Below are 22,392 nucleotides of genomic sequence, written 5' to 3'. Positions count from 1 at the left end.
GTAGAGACAGAGAGAAAGGGGGAGAGTAGCAATGAAAAGGTAGAGACAGAGAGAAAGGGGGAGAGTAGCAATGAAAAGGTAGTGACACAGAGAAAGGGGGAGAGTAGTAATGAAAAGGTAGAGACAGAGAGAAAGGGGGAGAGTAGCAATGAAAAGGTAGAGACAGAGAGAAAGGGGGAGAGTAGTAATGAAAAGGTAGAGACAGAGAGAAAGGGGGAGAGTAGCAATGAAAAGGTAGTGACACAGAGAAAGGGGGAGAGTAGTAATGAAAAGGTAGTGACACAGAGAAAGGGGGAGAGTAGTAATGAAAAGGTAGAGACAGAGAGAAAGGGGGAGAGTAGCAATGAAAAGGTAGAGACAGGGAGAAAGGGGGAGAGTAGTAATGAAAAGGTAGAGACAGAGAGAAAGGGGGAGAGTAGCAATGAAAAGGTAGAGACAGGGAGAAAGGGGGAGAGTAGCAATGAAAAGGTAGTGACACAGAGAAAGGGGGAGAGTAGCAATGAAAAGGTAGTGACAGAGAGAAAGGGGGAGAGTAGCAATGAAAAGGTAGAGACAGAGAGAAAGGGGGAGAGTAGCAATGAAAAGGTAGAGACAGAGAGAAAGGGGAGAGAATGTAGTGAATGAAAAGGTAGAGACAGAGAGAAAGGGGAGAGTAGCAATGAAAAGGTAGAGACAGGGAGAAAGGGGGAGAGTAGCAATGAAAAGGTAGTGACAGAGAGAAAGGGGGAGAGTAGTAATGAAAAGGTAGAGACAGAGAGAAAGGGGGAGAGTAGCAATGAAAAGGTAGAGACAGAGAGAAAGGGGGAGAGTAGCAATGAAAAGGTAGTGACAGAGAGAAAGGGGGAGAGTAGTAATGAAAAGGTAGAGACAGAGAGAAAGGGGGAGAGTAGCAATGAAAAGGTAGAGACAGAGAGAAAGGGGGAGAGTAGCAATGAAAAGGTAGAGACAGAGAGAAAGGGGGAGAGTAGCAATGAAAAGGTAGAGACAGAGAGAAAGGGGGAGAGTAGCAATGAAAAGGTAGAGACAGAGAGAAAGGGGGAGAGTAGCAATGAAAAGGTAGAGACAGAGAGAAAGGGGGAGAGTAGCAATGAAAAGGTAGAGACAGAGAGAAAGGGGGAATGAAAAAGGTAGTGACAATGAAAAGGTAGTGACAAAGAGAAAGGGGGAGAGTAGCAATGAAAAGGTAGTGACACAGAGAAAGGGGGAGAGTAGCAATGAAAAGGTAGTGACAGAGAGAAAGGGGAGAGTAGCAATGAAAAGGTAGAGACAGAGAGAAAGGGGAGAGTAGCAATGAAAAGGTAGAGACAGAGAGAAAGGGGAGAGAGTGAAAGCAATGAAAAGGGGGAGGTAGAGACAGAGAAAAGGGGGAGAGTAGCAATGAAAAGGTAGAGACAGAGAGAAAGGGGAGAAAGGGGAGGAGTAATAGCAATGAAAAGGTAGAGACAGAGAGAAAGGGGGAGAGTAGCAATGAAAAGGTAGTGACAGAGAGAAAGGGGGAGAGTAGCAATGAAAAGGTAGTGACAGAGAGAAAGGGGGAGAGTAGCAATGAAAAGGTAGAGACAGAGAGAAAGGGGGAGAGTAGCAATGAAAAGGTAGAGACAGAGAGAAAGGGGGAGAGTAGTAATGAAAAGGTAGAGACAGAGAGAAAGGGGGAGAGTAGCAATGAAAAGGTAGAGACAGAGAGAAAGGGGGAGAGTAGCAATGAAAAGGTAGAGACAGAGAGAAAGGGGGAGAGTAGCAATGAAAAGGTAGAGACAGAGAGAAAGGGGGAGAGTAGCAATGAAAAGGTAGAGACAGAGAGAAAGGGGGAGAGCAATGAAAAGGTAGAGACACAGAGAAAGGGGAGAGTAGTAATGAAAAGGTAGAGACAGAGAGAAAGGGGAGAGTAGCAATGAAAAGGTAGTGACACAGAGAAAGGGGGAGAGTAGCAATGAAAAGGTAGAGACAGAGAGAAAGGGGGAGAGTAGCAATGAAAAGGTAGAGACAGAGAGAAAGGGGGAGAGTAGTAATGAAAAGGTAGAGAGAGAGAAAGGGGGAGAGTAGTAATGAAAAGGTAGAGACAGAGAGAAAGGGGGAGAGTAGTAATGAAAAGGTAGAGAGAGAGAAAGGGGGAGAGTAGCAATGAAAAGGTAGAGACAGAGAGAAAGGGGGAGAGTAGTAATGAAAAGGTAGAGACAGAGAGAAAGGGGGAGAGTAGCAATGAAAAGGTAGAGACAGAGAGAAAGGGGGAGAGTAGTAATGAAAAGGTAGAGAGAGAGAAAGGGGGAGAGTAGTAATGAAAAGGTAGAGAGAGAGAAAGGGGGAGAGTAGTAATGAAAAGGTAGAGAGAGAGAAAGGGGGAGAGTAGCAATGAAAAGGTAGAGACAGAGAGAAAGGGGGAGAGTAGTAATGAAAAGGTAGAGACAGAGAGAAAGGGGGAGAGTAGTAATGAAAAGGTAGAGACAGAGAGAAAGGGGGAGAGTAGTAATGAAAAGGTAGAGACAGAAAGGGGGAGAGTAGTAATGAAAAGGTAGAGACAGAGAGAAAGGGGGAGAGTAGTAATGAAAAGGTAGAGACAGAGAGAAAGGGGGAGAGTAGTAATGAAAAGGTAGAGACAGAGAGAAGTGGAAGAGGCATGGTGTGGGGTGGCGTCTCTTACATGGGTTGGCGTGGTGATGACCAGGGGCAGAGTTTAAGAGCATCATGGCAGTGGCAGCATCTATGTCAGACTCTGGAAGAGGAGAGAACATGCATGGTGGTCAGTGGAATAGCCTGAGCGTGTGTGTGTGTGTGTGTGTGTGTGTGTGTGTGTGTGTGTGTGTGGCCGACTGGTGAAGGAGGCTGTAGAGGGTTAAAGGAAGAGAGGATTCCTAGCTCTCTCCATACCTCACTTCAGGGGCCCTAAATTATTTATAATCAACTAGAGTGGAGACTGAGTGCTCTGCTCTACACTCTATCAGCATCACCAGGGCCTCTGTAGTCAAGGTTACCAAACAAGAGGGTAGGGGAGAGAGAGAGCGTTAAAGTGAGAGACACCAAGACAGAGACACACACACAGAGAGAGAGTGGAGGATACAGATTAGAATAATCTACCTTGAGGCATCTACGATTAGAAATCAAATAAACACTAAAATGACAGTTGGAGATGAGGGGATGGTGATGCTGAATGTTTTGCCGGCCAATGTTGCATGACAAAAATATGTAGAGGCAATAACCATGTGAATTTGAAATCACATGCACTGGATCAAATCTAATACCAATCCTATTTCTAGACCAGGGATGGGCAACAGGCGGCGGGCCCCTCTTTTGAAGGCCCTCAAATCAATCCCACCCTCCCCATTTTTTGTTGTTGTAGAATTTCAAAATGAGTTATAAAATTGCTATATCTTCTCTCAGCCCAATGGCAAAATGTGTAGAATTGCAGCAAACTTGCTATAAAAACAGCAACATTTTCTTTACACCTCTTGGCAAAATGTGTAACATTGTACAAAATTAACAAAAAAAAAGTCAGGAATCACCTTTGAGGGAGCAGCCCTGCAGGAAGTGGTGTCTGGGTGGTGAGGAGGCACTGGGTGGGGAGGCGGGTGGTGTGCAGAAGGTATGTGCTGCAGGGAAGTGCTGCTTCTTCAGGGCCTGGATCAGGTTGGGTCTGTACTCTGGGTCCACACACCACAGAGAACCCTTACCATTCACCTGAAAAAACATCACATACTACATCACATACTACATCACAAAGCAGTAAGACTGACCTGAGGTGTTCATTGGGGCACATTGTAACAAAATGTTTCAAAACCGAGCATTTCTTATTGGATAAATTCATATAGAATCTCACAGTAGTATCAAGAGATACTTTGGTAAAGTACTGATCATGACGAGCCTTACTAGATTTTCCACAGCAAACACCTCAAACTTTTTTGCCTGCTTGGCTGACTCTCACGGTAGTCTCCCTGTAGTCTGACTAGTGCTGGGCGATATGGACAAAACAATATATCATCATATTCTCATTTTTGACGGTATGGCGGTATCTGACAGTATTTTATGTTTCTGAATAATAAAAAGTTCTAAATATGTTATGAGTATTGCATGACCCTAGGACATCAACTCATTAATTCTAAGTGGTTTTAACAGGCTTTCTCCATTCAGATTGTTTTATACTCTGCTTAACTAGGACAAACGTTGATGACTCATAATGCAGTCACCTGAGCATGTGATAAACCATCCAGACCCTGCTGGGTGAACTGCATGATGGGAGGAAAACAGTCGATAAACAATCCACACCGTCCTTAAATGATTTATTACAGGTTTGGACTGAGTTTAGCTTTTTATAGTGCTGTCCATGTGACTTGCCTTTGTAGAACCTCTCACTACAGTAGCCAAAGACATGTGAAGGCATTGTCATATCCTGTATGCAAGTTCATGAACTACGACTGAGACAACACGTCTCCATAGTGTTTTCACAAGAAAAACAAATGTTTATGTGGGTGTGGGGGGGTGAGAGTGTATAAATGGTTCTCTCATTATGTATCTCTGGGGTTCTGTCCAGGAGGAGGAGGAAGGAGCGAGGGAGGAGGGATATAACCTTGACTCAGATTACCAGCCGGCTCGCAGGCAGGAAGGAGGAAATGTCACCATGGCAACGCAAACCACCAGGCAGCGTGTCATCTGAAACCAGTGCTGCGCGCTCACTCAGCTCAGCAGACGGGTGGGCTCACACTGAGCCCCCAACACACTGAACTCTGTCTACATTGTGATGCACAGGACAACAGCCCTGCTGCCGCTGAGCTCATTTCTACTTCTAACTGGTCTTCAGCCCCTCCTAGCAGACTACATGCTATCTAGCCACTGAGCCCATTGTAACAGTATAGTTATATTCTCTTTGTCCCCAAGCTGAGCTTGAACCAGTGTCCAACACAACTACAGAAACCATGTCTCTTTCCTATATATGCTCTACTTTCTCCCTCACTTCGTCCTTTCATTTCCCTTCTTTCACAGACACTCGTCTCTCTCCCTCTGTGTTTGTGCAGGTCAGGTCTTCAGTCCTGGGCCTGTCTTCTGCCTGGTGCTACAGTTGCAGTGTGTGTGTGTGTGTGTGTGTGTCCACTGCCTGGTCGTGGCGCTACAGTTGCAGTGTGTGTGTGTGTGTCCACTGCCTGGTGGTGGTGCTACAGTTGCAGTGTGTGTGTGTGTGTGTGTGTGTGTCCACTGCCTGGTCGTGGCGCTACAGTTGCAGTGTGTGTGTGTGTGTCCACTGCCTGGTCGTGGCTCTACAGTTGCAGTGTGTGTGTGTGTGTGTGTCCACTGCCTGGTCGTGGCGCTACAGTTGCAGTGTGTGTGTGTGTGTCCACTGCCTGGTCGTGGCTCTACAGTTGCAGTGTGTGTGTGTGTGTGTGTCCACTGCCTGGTCATGGCTCTACAGTTGCAGTGTGTGTGTGTGTGTGTGTGTGTGTGTGTGTGTGTGTGTGTGTGTGTGTGTGTGTGTGTGTGTGTGTGTGTGTGTGTGTGTGTCCACTGCCTGGTCATGGCTCTACAGTTGCAGTGTGTGTGTGTGTGTCCACTGCCTGGTCATGGCTCTACAGTTGCAGTGTGTGTGTGTGTGTGTGTGTGTGTGTGTGTGTGTGTGTGTGTGTGTGTGTGTGTGTGTGTGTGTGTGTGTGTGTGTGTGTGTGTGTGTGTGTGTGTGTGTGTGTGTGTGTGTGTGTGTGTCCACTGCCTGGTCATGGCTCTACAGTTGCAGTGTGTGTGTCCACTGCCTGGTCATGGCTCTACAGTTGCAGTGTGTGTGTCCACTGCCTGGTCGTGGCGCTACAGTTGCAGTGTGTGTGTGTGTCCACTGCCTGGTCATGGCTCTACAGTTGCAGTGTGTGTGTGTGTGTGTGTGTGTGTGTGTGTGTGTGTGTGTGTGTGTGTGTGTGTGTGTGTGTCCACTGCCTGGTCATGGCTCTACAGTTGCAGTGTGTGTGTGTGTGTGTGTGTGTGTGTGTCCACTGCCTGGTCATGGCTATACAGTTGCAGTGTGTGTGTGTGTGTGTATGTGTGTGTCCACTGCCTGGTCGTGGCGCTACAGTTGCAGTGTGTGTGTGTCCACTGCCTGGTCATGGCTCTACAGTTGCAGTGTGTGTGTGTGTGTGTGTGTGTCCACTGCCTGGTCATGGCTCTACAGTTGCAGTGTGTGTGTGTGTGTCCACTGCCTGGTCATGGCTCTACAGTTGAAGTGTGTGGGGTGCGTTGGGAGATAGCGCCCCATCTTACTGCTGCGTTTGCATTTCCTCTGAAGGAGAGAGAGGAGGGTCTATGACCTTGACTGGTATACACCGACTCTCCCAGCCTTATCACAGCAAGGGGAGGCACACAGGGGGCCGCAGGCAGGGTGCAGCACTACACTGGTCCTGACACACACACACACACGTCAGGGGACCTCAGGGTGGGTTAAAACCCTGGCCCTGCCAGTCTGCCATACAGAGAGCAGCAAATCCTACACAGGCACAGGTACACAGAGTGGAGGTGTACAGTTAACACTGTTAGTTAAACACTTTGAGCACATTGTCAATGTCACACTAATGCCACTACAGAATATCAGTGAAGAACTCTAATGACTCTTTGTGGCACCTTTACACAACAAACCATCTCAATGGGGAAGGATACTGTAAGCTCATTTCAACCCCATTAAAAGACCACTTCAAACCCACAACAATAATGTCATATCAATCTCACCCTGCAGTGTCAGCATGACAACTTTCAAATGGTTAAATAACGTGTGACCCTTGTGAGAATCAAACCCAGGCACTGCCAGCTCCTTGCAAGGTAAACAAAGTGTGTGTGCGCGCGCATGACCTTATAGTTCCCTCACCTTTCCCAGGCTCCTCTCCACCTTGCGGAAGCACTTGTTGAGTGACAGGTTGTGTCTGACGCTGTTCTTCCAGCCAGTGGGGGCAGAGGAGAAGTAGGGGAAGTGCTGTAGGATCCAACCATAGATGTCCTTCACCGGCAGCCTCTTACTGGGGCTCTGCTCTATGGCCATGTAGATCAACAGAGAGAATGAGAAGGGAGGCTTGGACTTCAACAAGTCCCTCTGCGACGAGGAGTAAGAGGATGAAGACGATGGGTTCTGAGGTGCCCCGGGGTCACCCTCGATGTCAAAGAGGGGGCTGGCGCTGGGTTGGGCCCCCCCGGCCACACCGGGCCCCCCTAGGGTAAAGTTCTGGAGCAGGTTCTCATGGAGCCAGTTGAGGTTGGTGAGCTCCTCGTCCTCGGAGCCACCGGATCCCCGGTCCAGGCTGGTGGCCAATGGGCTGGCTGCGCCGCACTCCGCCTCCGGGAGAGTCCCCACCCCCCCACATACGCCCCTAAGCCCCGCCCTCTCCTCCTGCATCCCCGGCGTTTCAGCTTTCTTATCCGGCGACATCCCGATGATTGGACCCATTAAACCAGGTAGGTCTGGAGAGGAGAGAAATGGTTAGAAAACAACTGCAGGATAGGACACAATAGTGGAGGGGGCTACAGTACAGAGACTACAGTACAGAGACGGGGGCTACAGTACAGAGACTACAGTACAGAGACTACAGTACAGAGACTACAGTACAGAGACTACAGTACAGAGACTACAGTACAGAGGCTACAGTACAGAGACTACAGTACAGAGACGGGGGCTACAGTACAGAGACTACAGTACAGAGACTACAGTACAGAGACTACAGTACAGAGACTACAGTACAGAGACTACAGTACAGAGGCTACAGTACAGAGACTACAGTACAGAGACTACAGTACAGAGACTACAGTACAGAGACGGGGGCTACAGTACAGAGACGGGGGCTACAGTACAGAGACTCCAGTACAGAGACTACAGTACAGAGACGGGGGCTACAGTACAGAGACTACAGTACAGAGGGGGCTACAGTACAGAGACTACAGTACAGAGACTACAGTACAGAGACGGGGGCTACAGTACAGAGACTACAGTACAGAGACTACAGTACAGAGACGGGGCTACAGTACAGAGACTACAGTACAGAGACTACAGTACAGAGACTACAGTACAGAGACTACAGTACAGAGACTACAGTACAGAGACGGGGGCTACAGTACAGAGACTACAGTACAGAGACTACAGTACAGAGACTACAGTACAGAGACGGGGGCTACAGTACAGAGACTACAGTACAGAGACTACAGTACAGAGACGGGGGCTACAGTACAGAGACTACAGTACAGAGACTACAGTACAGAGACTACAGTACAGAGACTACAGTACAGAGACTACAGTACAGAGACGGGGGCTACAGTACAGAGACTACAGTACAGAGACTACAGTACAGAGACTACAGTACAGAGACTACAGTACAGAGACGGGGGCTACAGTACAGAGACTACAGTACAGAGACTACAGTACAGAGACTACAGTACAGAGACGGGGGCTACAGTACAGAGACTACAGTACAGAGACGGGGCTACAGTACAGAGACGGGGGCTACAGTACAGAGACTACAGTACAGAGACTACAGTACAGAGACTACAGTACGGGGCTACAGTACAGAGACGGGGGCTACAGTACAGAGACGGGGGCTACAGTACAGAGACGGGGGCTACAGTACAGAGACGGTGGCTACAGTACAGAGACTACAGTACAGAGACTACAGTACAGAGACTACAGTACAGAGACTACAGTACAGAGACGGGGGCTACAGTACAGAGACGGGGCTACAGTACAGAGACGGGGCTACAGTACAGAGACGGTGGCTACAGTACAGAGACGGGGGCTACAGTACAGAGACTACAGTACAGAGACGGGGCTACAGTACAGAGACGGGGGGCTACAGTACAGAGACGGGGGACTACAGTACAGAGACGGGGCTACAGTACAGAGACGGGGCTACAGTACAGAGACGGGGCTACAGTACAGAGACGGTGGCTACAGTACAGAGACTACAGTACAGAGACGGGGCTACAGTACAGAGACTACAGTACAGAGACGGGGCTACAGTACAGAGACTACAGTACAGAGACGGTGGCTACAGTACAGAGACTACAGTACAGAGACTACAGTACAGAGACGGTAGCTACAGTACAGAGACTACAGTACAGAGACTACAGTACAGAGACGGGGGCTACAGTACAGAGACGGGGGCTACAGTACAGAGACTACAGTACAGAGACGGGGGCTACAGTACAGAGACTACAGTACAGAGACTACAGTACAGAGACTACAGTACAGAGACGGTGGCTACAGTACAGAGACTACAGTACAGAGACGGTGGCTACAGTACAGAGACTACAGTACAGAGACGGTGGCTACAGTACAGAGACGGTGGCTACAGTACAGAGACTACAGTACAGAGACGGGGGCTACAGTACAGAGACGGTGGCTACAGTACAGAGACGGGGGCTACAGTACAGAGACTACAGTACAGAGACGGGGCTACAGTACAGAGACTACAGTACAGAGACTACAGTACAGAGACTGGGGCTACAGTACAGAGACTACAGTACAGAGACGGGGCTACAGTACAGAGACGGTGGCTACAGTACAGAGACGGTGGCTACAGTACAGAGACTACAGTACAGAGACGGTGGCTACAGTACAGAGACTACAGTACAGAGACGGTGGCTACAGTACAGAGACTACAGACAGAGACGGTGGCTACAGTACAGAGACTACAGTACAGAGACAGGGCTACAGTACAGAGACTACAGTACAGAGACGGTGGCTACAGTACAGAGACTACAGTACAGAGACGGTGGCTACAGTACAGAGACTACAGTACAGAGACGGGGCTACAGTACAGAGACTACAGTACAGAGACGGGGGCTACAGTACAGAGACGGTGGCTACAGTACAGAGACTACAGTACAGAGACGGTGGCTACAGTACAGAGACTACAGTACAGAGACTACAGTACAGAGACTACAGTACAGAGACGGTGGCTACAGTACAGAGACTACAGTACAGAGACTACAGTACAGAGACGGTGGCTACAGTACAGAGACTACAGTACAGAGACTACAGTACAGAGACGGGGGCTACAGTACAGAGACGGTGGCTACAGTACAGAGACTACAGTACAGAGACTACAGTACAGAGACTACAGTACAGAGACGGTGGCTACAGTACAGAGACGGTGGCTACAGTACAGAGACGGGGCTACAGTACAGAGACTACAGTACAGAGACTACAGTACAGAGACTACAGTACAGAGACGGTGGCTACAGTACAGAGACTACAGTACAGAGACGGGGCTACAGTACAGAGACTACAGTACAGAGACTACAGTACAGAGACTACAGTACAGAGACGGTGGCTACAGTACAGAGACTACAGTACAGAGACTACAGTACAGAGACTACAGTACAGAGACGGTGGCTACAGTACAGAGACTACAGTACAGAGACGGGGCTACAGTACAGAGACTACAGTACAGAGACTACAGTACAGAGACTACAGTACAGAGACGGTGGCTACAGTACAGAGACTACAGTACAGAGACGGGGGCTACAGTACAGAGACGGTGGCTACAGTACAGAGACGGTGGCTACAGTACAGAGACTACAGTACAGAGACGGGGGCTACAGTACAGAGACGGTGGCTACAGTACAGAGACTACAGTACAGAGACGGTGGCTACAGTACAGAGACTACAGTACAGAGACGGTGGCTACAGTACAGAGACGGTGGCTACAGTACAGAGACTACAGTACAGAGACGGGGGCTACAGTACAGAGACGGTGGCTACAGTACAGAGACTACAGTACAGAGACGGTGGCTACAGTACAGAGACTACAGTACAGAGACGGGGGCTACAGTACAGAGACGGTGGCTACAGTACAGAGACTACAGTACAGAGACGGGGGCTACAGTACAGAGACTACAGTACAGAGACGGTGGCTACAGTACAGAGACTACAGTACAGAGACGGTGGCTACAGTACAGAGACTACAGTACAGAGACTACAGTACAGAGACTGTGGCTACAGTACAGAGACTACAGTACAGAGACTACAGTACAGAGACGGTGGCTACAGTACAGAGACTACAGTACAGAGACGGTGGCTACAGTACAGAGACTACAGTACAGAGACTACAGTACAGAGACTACAGTACAGAGACGGTGGCTACAGTACAGAGACTACAGTACAGAGACGGGGCTACAGTACAGAGACGGTGGCTACAGTACAGAGACGGTGGCTACAGTACAGAGACTACAGTACAGAGACGGGGCTACAGTACAGAGACGGTGGCTACAGTACAGAGACTACAGTACAGAGACGGTGGCTACAGTACAGAGACTACAGTACAGAGACGGGGGCTACAGTACAGAGACGGTGGCTACAGTACAGAGACTACAGTACAGAGACGGGGGCTACAGTACAGAGACGGTGGCTACAGTACAGAGACTACAGTACAGAGACGGTGGCTACAGTACAGAGACTACAGTACAGAGACGGTGGCTACAACAGAGACGGTGGCTACAGTACAGAGACGGTGGCTACAGTACAGAGACGGTGGCTACAGTACAGAGACTACAGTACAGAGACTACAGTACAGAGACTACAGTACAGAGACTACAGTACAGAGACTACAGTACAGAGACTACAGGACAGAGACTACAGGCTACAGAGACAGGGGCTACAGTACAGAGACTACAGGAGACTACAGTACAGAGACGGTGGCTACAGTACAGAGACTACAGTACAGAGACTACAGTACAGAGACTACAGTACAGAGACTACAGTACAGAGACTACAGTACAGAGACGGTGGCTACAGTACAGAGACTACAGTACAGAGACTACAGTACAGAGACGGTGGCTACAGTACAGAGACGGGGCTACAGTACAGAGACTACAGTACAGAGACTACAGTACAGAGACTACAGTACAGAGACGGTGGCTACAGTACAGAGACTACAGTACAGAGACGGGGGCTACAGTACAGAGACGGTGGCTACAGTACAGAGACGGTGGCTACAGTACAGAGACTACAGTACAGAGACGGGGCTACAGTACAGAGACGGTGGCTACAGTACAGAGACTACAGTACAGAGACGGTGGCTACAGTACAGAGACTACAGTACAGAGACGGGGCTACAGTACAGAGACGGTGGCTACAGTACAGAGACTACAGTACAGAGACGGTGGCTACAGTACAGAGACGGTGGCTACAGTACAGAGACTACAGTACAGAGACGGTGGCTACAGTACAGAGACGGTGGCTACAGTACAGAGACGGTGGCTACAACAGAGACGGTGGCTACAACAGAGACGGTGGCTACAGTACAGAGACGGTGGCTACAGTACAGAGACTACAGTACAGAGACGGTGGCTACAGTACAGAGACTACAGTACAGAGACTACAGTACAGAGACTACAGTACAGAGACTACAGTACAGAGACGGTGGCTACAGTACAGAGACTACAGTACAGAGACTACAGTACAGAGACGGTGGCTACAGTACAGAGACTACAGTACAGAGACTACAGTACAGAGACGGTGGCTACAGTACAGAGACTACAGTACAGAGACTACAGTACAGAGACTACAGTACAGAGACTACAGTACAGAGACTACAGTACAGAGACGGTGGCTACAGTACAGAGACGGTGGCTACAGTACAGAGACGGGGGCTACAGTACAGAGACTACAGTACAGAGACGGTGGCTACAGTACAGAGACGGTGGCTACAGTACAGAGACTACAGTACAGAGACGGGGGCTACAGTACAGCGACGGTGGCTACAGTACAGAGACTACAGTACAGAGACGGGGGCTACAGTACAGAGACTACAGTACAGAGACGGGGGCTACAGTACAGAGACGGTGGCTACAGTACAGAGACTAGAGTACAGAGACTACAGTACAGAGACTACAGTACAGAGACGGTGGCTACAGTACAGAGACTACAGTACAGAGACGGGGGCTACAGTACAGAGACTCCAGTACAGAGACTACAGTACAGAGACGGGGCCTACAGTACAGAGACGGGGGCTACAGTACAGAGACGGTGGCTACAGTACAGAGACTACAGTACAGAGACGGTGGCTACAGTACAGAGACGGTGGCTACAGTACAGAGACTACAGTACAGAGACGGGGGCTACAGTACAGAGACTACAGTACAGAGACGGTGGCTACAGTACAGAGACTACAGTACAGAGACGGGGCTACAGTACAGAGACTACAGTACAGAGACGGTGGCTACAGTACAGAGACGGTGGCTACAGTACAGAGACGGTGGCTACAGTACAGAGACTACAGTACAGAGACGGTGGCTACAGTACAGAGACGGTGGCTACAGTACAGAGACTACAGTACAGAGACTACAGTACAGAGACGGTGGCTACAGTACAGAGACTACAGTACAGAGACGGTGGCTACAGTACAGAGACGGTGGCTACAGTACAGAGACTACAGTACAGAGACGGTGGCTACAGTACAGAGACTACAGTACAGAGACGGTGGCTACAGTACAGAGACTACAGTACAGAGACGGTGGCTACAGTACAGAGACTACAGTACAGAGACGGGGGCTACAGTACAGAGACTACAGTACAGAGACGGTGGCTACAGTACAGAGACGGTGGCTACAGTACAGAGACTACAGTACAGAGACGGGGCTACAGTACAGAGACTACAGTACAGAGACGGGGGCTACAGTACAGAGACGGTGGCTACAGTACAGAGACTACAGTACAGAGACGGTGGCTACAGTACAGAGACTACAGTACAGAGACGGGGGCTACAGTACAGAGACTACAGTACAGAGACGGGGCTACAGTACAGAGACTACAGTACAGAGACTACAGTACAGAGACTACAGTACAGAGACGGTGGCTACAGTACAGAGACGGGGCTACAGTACAGAGACTACAGTACAGAGGCTACAGACAGAGGCTACAGTACAGAGACGGGGCTACAGTACAGAGACTACAGTACAGAGACGGTGGCTACAGTACAGAGACGGGGCTACAGTACAGAGACTACAGTACAGAGACTGGCTACAGTACAGAGACTACAGTACAGACTACAGTACAGAGACGGGAGCTACAGTACAGAGACTACAGTACAGAGACTACAGTACAGAGACGGTGGCTACAGTACAGAGACTACAGTACAGAGACTACAGTACAGAGACTACAGTACAGAGACGGGGCTACAGTACAGAGACGGGGGCTACAGTACAGAGACGGGGGCTACAGTACAGAGACGGGGGCTACAGTACAGAGACGGGGGCTACAGTACAGAGACGGGGGCTACAGTACAGAGACGGGGGCTACAGTACAGAGACTACAGAGAGACGGTGGCTACAGTACAGAGACGGGGCTACAGTACAGAGACGGGGCTACAGTACAGAGACGGGGGCTACAGTACAGAGACGGGAGCTACAGTACAGAGACGGTGGCTACAGTACAGAGACTACAGTACAGAGACGGGGCTACAGTACAGAGACGGGGCTACAGTACAGAGACGGGGCTACAGTACAGAGACGGGGCTACAGTACAGAGAGGGGGCTACAGTACAGAGACTACAGACAGAGACGGGGCTACAGTACAGAGACTGGCTACAGTACAGAGACGGGGGCTACAGTACAGAGACGGGGGCTACAGTACAGAGACGGGGGCTACAGTACAGAGACGGGGGCTACAGTACAGAGACGGGGGCTACAGTACAGAGACGGGGGCTACAGTACAGAGACGGGGGCTACAGTACAGAGACGGTGGCTACAGTACAGAGACGGGGGCTACAGTACAGAGACTACAGTACAGAGACTACAGTACAGAGACGGTGGCTACAGTACAGAGACGGTGGCTACAGTACAGAGACTACAGTACAGAGACAGTGGCTACAACAGAGACAGTGGCTACAACAGAGACAGTGGCTACATAGAGACAGTGGCTACATAGAGACAGTGGCTACATAGAGACAGTGGCTACATAGAGACAGTGGCTACATAGAGACAGTGGCTACATAGAGACAGTGGCTACATAGAGACAGTGGCTACATAGAGACAGTGGCTACATAGAGACAGTGGCTACATAGGCCAGAACCAGTGGCTTTAAGTGGCTACATAAAAACTGTGGTTGAAACATAGAACTTTCCTTCACAGCGACACAGTAGTTATGCTGGGGAATGAGGAGGGAGCTGCTTTCCCAACACCACTGCAAATGTGAAATAAATTGATGTGACACATTGAAATTATGTGCTCTTCCAAGCACTCAACGTGTTTGTCTAAGGTTGGCCTGAGGGCACGCATGGGCAGGGTACACCCCCATCGGTCTGCCCTGCACGTCTCTGTCCCGCTCTCCCACCAAATGGAGAGACTATCCACTCTCCTCCTCCTTTCTCCCCCCTCTCCCACGCAGGCTGATGGTAGAGAGACTATCCCCTCTCCCACGCATGCTGATGGTAGAGAGACTATCCCCTCTCCCACGCAGGCTGATGGTAGAGAGACTATCCCCTCTCCCACGCAGGCTGATGGTAGAGAGACTATCCCCTCTCCCACGCAGGCTGATGGTAGAGAGACTATCCCCTCTCCCACGCATGCTGATGGTAGAGAGACTATCCCCTCTCCCACGCAGGCTGATGGTAGAGAGACTATCCCCTCTCCCACGCATGCTGATGGTAGAGAGACTATCCCCTCTCCCACGCAGGCTGATGGTAGAGAGACTATCCCCTCCCACGCAGGCTGATGGTAGAGAGACTATCCCCTCTCCCACGCATGCTGATGGTAGAGAGACTATCCCCTCTCCCACGATGGTAGAGAGACTATCCCTCTCCCACGCAGGCTGATGGTAGAGAGACTATCCCCTCTCCCACGCAGGCTGATGGTAGAGAGACTATCCCCTCTCCCACGCATGCTGATGGTAGAGAGACTATCCCCTCTCCCACGCAGGCTGATGGTAGAGAGACTATCCCCTCTCCCACGCAGGCTGATGGTAGAGAGACTATCCCCTCTCCCACGCAGGCTGATGGTAGAGAGACTATCCCCTCTCCCACGCATGCTGATGGTAGAGAGACTATCCCCTCTCCCACGCAGGCTGATGGTAGAGAGACTATCCCCTCTCCCACGCAGGCTGATGGTAGAGAGACTATCCCCTCTCCCACGCAGGCTGATGGTAGAGAGACTATCCCCTCTCCCACGCAGGCTGATGGTAGAGAGACTATCCCCTCTCCCACGCAGGCTGATGGTAGAGAGACTATCCCCTCTCCCACCAGGCTGATGGTGCCCCCTCTCCCACGCATGCTGATGGTAGAGAGACTATCCCCTCTCCCACGCAGGCTGATGGTAGAGAGACTATCCCCTCTCCCACGCAGGCTGATGGTAGAGAGACTATCCCCTCTCCTCCTCTCCCACGCATGCTGATGGTAGAGCGACTATCCCCTCTCCCACGCATGCTGATGGTAGAGCGACTATCCCCTCTCCCACGCATGCTGATGGTAGAAAGACTATCCCCTCTCCCACGCAGGCTGATGGTAGAGAGACTATCCCCTCTCCCACGCAGGCTGATGGTAGAGAGACTATCCCCTCTCCCACGCAGGCTGATGGTAGAGAGACTATCCCCTCTCCCACGCAGGCTGATGGTAGAGAGACTATCCCCTCTCCCACGCAGGCTGATGGTAGAGAGACTATCCCCTCTCCCACGCAGGCTGATGGTAGAGAGACTATCCCCTCTCCTCCTTTCTGCCCCCTCTCCCACGCATGCTGATGGTAGAGAGACTATCCCCTCTCCCACGCAGGCTGATGGTAGAGAGACTATCCCCTCTCCCACGCATGCTGATGGTAGAGCGACTATCCCCTCTCCCACGCATGCTGATGGTAGAGAGACTATCCCCTCTCCCACGCATGCTGATGGTAGAGAGACTATCCCCTCTCCCACGCATGCTGATGGTAGAGAGACTATCCCCTCTCCCACGCAGGCTGATGGTAGAGAGACTAGCAGGCTGATGGTAGACTATCCCCTCCCACGCATGCTGATGGTAGAGAGACTATCCCCTCTCCCACGCAGGCTGATGGTAGAGAGACTATCCCCTCTCCCACGCAGGCTGATGGTAGAGAGACTATCCCCTCTCCCACGCAGGCTGATGGTAGAGAGACTATCCCCTCTCCTCCTTTCTGCCCCCTCTCCCACGCAGGCTGATGGTAGAGAGACTATCCCCTCTCCCACACAGGCTGATGGTAAAGAGACTATCCCCTCTCCCACGCAGGCTGATGGTAGAGAGACTATCCCCTCTCCCACGCAGGCTGATGGTAGAGAGACCATCCCCTCTCCTCCTTTCTGCCCTCTCTCACGCAGGCTGATGTTGGAGAGACTATCCCCTCTCCCACACAGGCTGATGGTAAAGAGACCATCCCCTCTCCTCCTTTCTGCCCCCTCTCTCACGCAGGCTGATGGTGGAGACTATCCTCCCCTCCTCTCTCCCTCTCCAGCTGAGAGCCTTTGAGGAGGACCTCTGAAGTGTGGGAGACGACTCCAGTCTCTCCAGACTGCTCTCCTCTCCGCCCACCTCATCTCAGACCAGACCACCTGCTTGTTAAGACGCCAATGAGCATGAAACCATCTGCAAAATCCTGTCCCGGGTAAAGGAGGGAGAGAGAGAGAGGAGGGCATCCTTCCTTCTTACACTACCTTGAGTGGACAGCTCTCAAATAAAGAGCCACCTGCCCTGCAATCATCTTGGAGTCAAGACCATTACTTAACTCAACCCACCTGATACCAGAGGGATTCAACTGACATACTGCCTGCCCTCCTTCCGCTATTCAAAAGCACTGAGGAATTCAGCCAAGTCAATATGAATATTATTGATTAGCCCGGATAGCGATCATCTGGTCTCCCAGAAAACAGCTAAAAGTCTACGGAAAACAGACAAGTGAAGCTGGGCTACACAATGTTCAGTAGGCCTGTCCTGAAAGACCCTCCACAGGAAATAGTCTCACATACTTTGGGCAGTCCTCCTCTGGAATGTTTGCACACATTCAGTAGCTACTTCTACGTCATAAAACCAGTGAAGAAATATAGGCTATATAGTCCAATTATGTCAATGCAGCTGCAGTGAATACTAACACAGACATGCTAGTGTGTAGAGCATTGCATGATGGTCAATGAGGCCAACCAAGAGCACAGCAGGCAGCCAGCAAGAGACATCACCCCTCTCCTCCCCCCTCCCCCGCTCATCCTCTCCCTGCTCACAACAAGCTTTAATCTATGTCCCCAGTGTCACCATGACAACCCTGCTGCTGTCACTTCAATTAAGAACAGAAATCCTCCCAACGAGAGAGAGTAAATGGGAAAATAAGTTATCCATCTAGGCTGGCCGTGTCTGTTGACTGTAGCCAACAACCAAATCAGCATTCAGCGTGTGGGAACCTTACAGTCTGTAGGGCACCACCAAACGTACCAGTATAGGCAGGTTGGGGCTTGGGTTGTGCTGAGCTGATTCTTTTTGGGCTTGAGGTGGGGCTGAGGCTGGGAATGGGGTGGGTTGTGACTAGACTAGTGCTGGGCTCAGTGGTCTGGTTTATGTCTGGGCTGAGGTTGAGGGACACTGAGAAACAGAGGGGTGGAGGTTGAGGGACACTGAGAAACAGAGGGGTGGAGGGTGGCTGGGGCCCATCCTTTCACTGTTGTTGTTAAAGAGGAATTGGGTCAAGCTTTGCTCTGGACTGAGAGAAAGCAGGAGAAAGAGGGGGAGACGGGAGAGGGAGGGCAGAGAGTGAAAGAAGAGAGGAGGGAGCAGCTTCGGAGCGTAGACAATCAGACATGAAGAGAGATGGAGAAAAGAGGAGTAGAAGAGAGAGATGGAGAAAAGAGGAGTAGAAGAGAGAGATGGAGAAAAGAGAGGGAAGGAGAAAAGAGAGGGAAGGAGAAAAGAGGAGTAGAAGAAAGAGGGAAGGAGAAAAGAGAGGGAAGGAGAAAAGAGGAGTAGAAGAAAGAGGGAAGGAGAAAAGAGAAGGAGAAAAGAGGAGGGAAGGAGAAAGAGAGGGAAGGAGAAAAGAGGAGGAGAAAAGAGAGGGAAGGAGAAAAGAGAGGGAAGGAGAAAAGAGAGGGAAGGAGAAAAGAGAGGGAAGGAGAAAAGAGAGGGAAGGAGAAAAGAGAGGGAAGGAGAAAAGAGGAGTAGAAGAGAGAGAGATGGAGAAAAGAGAGGGAAGGAGAAAAGGAGTAGAAGAGAGGGAAGGAGAAAAGAGGAGTAGAAGAGAGGGATGTAGAAGAGAGGAGTAGAAGAGAGAGATGGAGAAAAGAGGAGTAGAAGAGAGGGATGGAGAAAAGAGAGGGAAGGAGAAAAGAGGAGTAGAAGAGAGGGATGGAGAAAAGAGGAGGGAGAGAGATGGAGAAAAGAGGGAAGGAGAAAAGAGGAGGAAGAGAGGGATGTAGAAGAGAGGAGTAGAAGAGAGAGATGGAGAAAAGAGGAGTAGAAGAGAGGGATGGAGAAAAGAGAGGGAAGGAGAAAAGAGGAGTAGAAGAGAGGGATGGAGAAAAGAGAGGGAAGGAGAAAAGAGGAGTAGAAAGAGAGATGGAGAAAAGAGGAGTAGAAGAGAGAGATGGAGAAAAGAGGGAAGGAGAAAAGAGGAGTAGAAGAGAGAGATGGAGAAAAGAGGAGTAGAAGAGAGAGATGGAGAAAAGAGAGGGAAGGAGAAAAGAGGAGTAGAAAGAGAGATGGAGAAAAGAGAGGGAAGGAGAAAAGAGAGGGAAGGAGAAAAGAGGAGTAGAAAGAGAGAGATGGAGAAAAGAGAGGGAAGGAGAAGAGGAGTAGAAGAAAGAGGGATGGAGAAAAGAGGAGAAAACAAGCAGCAAAGAGCCATAGAAACAGTAAATAAAGAAATAAGTCAGATCTCCAGTAGCAGGCTAGCTGAGGATGAAGATGAATCATAACTCAGAGTAAAGTAGAGCAATCAGACATGTCAGACTGGCCGTTTGTTTTAAAGAGAATGAGCTCCACAACACAAATACATCCCCCGTATTACCACATGGGAGGCTGGGTGCAACCCCTGCTCTGTCTGGTCTAAATGGGAGAAATAATATAGAAAACCAGACAGACAGGTCTGTAGCCTCTGGAGTGGTGCCACACCTCTTAAAGTGATGCTACAAAGCTTTTGTAACATTTGTCAGTAGTCTTGAAAGTCGTGCTCACGAGCCAAAACGGGTTCCTGAACATTTGGTCCCCAATTTCCTCGCTCTACAAATACGGACAATATGTACTGATATGTGCTTAAGATACCGGACTGCATCTTTAATACAACACAAACATACCTGTAGTAACAGGCAGCACTTCAGACTAGAGGACAAACTGCTCTAGCCTGTGTTCTGCCGATATGTACTGTATAGGGATGGTAGGAACCAATCACAGTTGTCTGCATTTATGCCACTTGTTATATTAGTCTACAACTATCCTATCATTTTGATCCAAGCTCAATAACCACTGTGTAGGTGCGTGTTTGTCCCGTTTCTAAGTGCATCACATAATAATGATAATTATTTGGCGGGTGCTTATATATATTTGTCCTATTTCACACACTTACATTGTTTATTTATTTAACAGGCAAGGCAGTTAAGAACAAATTCTTATTTTCAATGACGGCCTAGGAACAGTGGGTTAACTGCCTGTTCAGTGGCAGATCGACAGATTTGTACCTTGTCATCTAGGGGATATGAACTTGCAACATTTCGGTTACTAGTCCAACGCTCTAACCACTAGGATACCCTGCCGCCCCCTAATGGTCCAACTCCTAACCGCTAGGCTACATTCTGCCCTACATGGGCTTCTTAAAGCACACGCTAAGTGTAGCAAAGAAAGCTTTGTTTGAAGGTTAGTTTGTGTTCAAACAGGTATGGCAGAGAGGTATTGTTTGGTGTATAAACAGTGTGGGTGTGTCCTAGTGCAGAACACCAGATAGCTTCCCTTCCTTCCCTCTCTGACCAACAAACTTAGCTTATCTATTGCACTACAGTACACTTATAGCTGGCATAAACGGTGCATTTCGGAAATTATTCAGACCCCTTGACTTTTCCACATTTTGTTATTTTACAGCCTTATTCTAAAATTGATTCAATATTTGTTTTGCCTCAATCTACACACAATACCCCATAATAACAAAGCGAAAACAGGTTTTTTTTTAAATATAATTTCTTTGCCAAAAACAATAAAACAGAAATACCTTATTTATGTAAGTATTCAGACCCTTTGCTATGAGACTGATATTGAGCTCAGATGCATCCTGTTTTCACTGATCATCCTTGATGTTTCTACAACTTGATTGGAGTCCAGCGGTGGTAAATTCAATTGATTGGACATGATTTGGAAAGACACGCCTGTCTATATAAAGGTCCCACAGTTGACAGTGCATGTCAGAGCTAAAACCAAGCCACGAGGTCGAAGGCATTGTCCTTAAAGCCCCAAGACAGGATTGTGTCGAGGCACAGATTTGGGGAAGGGTACCAAAACATTTATGCAGCATTGAAGGTCCCCAAGAAGACAGTGGCCTCCATCATTCTTAAATTGAAGAAGTTTGGAACCACCAAGACTCTTCGTAGAGCTGGCTGCCTGCCAAACTGAGCAATCGGGGGAGAAGGGCCTTGTTCAGGGAGGTGACCACGAACCCGATGGTCACAGAGAGCTCTAGAGTTTCTCTGTGGAGATGGGAGGACATTCCAGAAGAACAACCATATTTGCAGCACTCCACCAATCAGGCCTTTATGGTAGAGTGGCCAGAAGGAAACCACTCCTCAGTAAAACACACATGGACAGCCTGCTTGGAGTTGCCAAAAGGAAACAAAGACTCTCAGACCATGAGAAACAAGAATCTGATCTTATGAAACCAAGATTGTACTTTTTGACACAATCCCTACAGTGAAGCATGGTGGTGGCAGCATCATGCTGTGGGGATATTTTCAGCGGCAGGGACTGGGAGACAAGTCAATATCGAGGGAACGATGAACAGAGCAAAGTACAGAGAGATCTTTGATGAAAACGGGGCAAAGGTTCACCTTCCAACAGGACAACGACCCTAAGCACACAGCCAAGACAATGCAGGAGTGGCTTCGTGACAAGTGTCTGAATGTCCTTCAGTGGCCCAGCCAGGGCCCGAATTTGAAACCGATCAAACATCTCTGGAGAGACCTGAAAATAGCTGTGCAGCGACACTCCCCATCCAACCTGACCGTGCTTGAGAGGATCTGCACAGAAGAATGTGAGAAACTCCCCAAATACAGGTGTGCTCTATGGGGTATTTTGTGTAGATTGATGATGGATTTTTAAAAATCAATTTCAGAATAAGTCTGTAACGTAACAAAATGTCAAGGGGTCTGAATACTTTCGGAATGTACTGTATCTGCAGCTACTATTTAACCATTAAAACCATGATCTGCTCTGTTTTATGATGTGCAGGTCTGGGGCAACAAACATGCTAGTCGAGGTTAATCACCAACCGACA

General features: G+C 49.4%; 1 protein-coding gene across 3 annotated transcripts in view; it reads right to left on the bottom strand.

Moving 5' to 3' along the window:
- Nucleotides 1-22,392, bottom strand: part of LOC118357699 (forkhead box protein N2-like) — a 54,004-nt gene that overhangs the window by 11,739 nt on the left and 19,873 nt on the right. For all 3 annotated transcript variants that reach the window (XM_052477963.1, XM_052477962.1, XM_052477964.1), the window contains exons 2-4: nt 6,827-7,413; nt 3,498-3,672; nt 2,639-2,710 (exon numbers count right to left, since the gene is read on the bottom strand). In XM_052477963.1, coding sequence (XP_052333923.1) covers nt 2,639-2,710; nt 3,498-3,672; nt 6,827-7,399 — 820 coding nt within the window. In that variant the 5' untranslated portion in view covers nt 7,400-7,413. The remainder of the gene's footprint in view (nt 1-2,638; nt 2,711-3,497; nt 3,673-6,826; nt 7,414-22,392) is intronic.

This window comes from Oncorhynchus keta, chromosome 24 (assembly GCF_023373465.1).
Source record: "Oncorhynchus keta strain PuntledgeMale-10-30-2019 chromosome 24, Oket_V2, whole genome shotgun sequence".
Lineage (NCBI taxonomy): Eukaryota > Metazoa > Chordata > Actinopteri > Salmoniformes > Salmonidae > Oncorhynchus > Oncorhynchus keta.
Note: the sequence above shows the minus strand (reverse complement) of the source record. Positions and strands in the feature narration are given on the sequence as shown.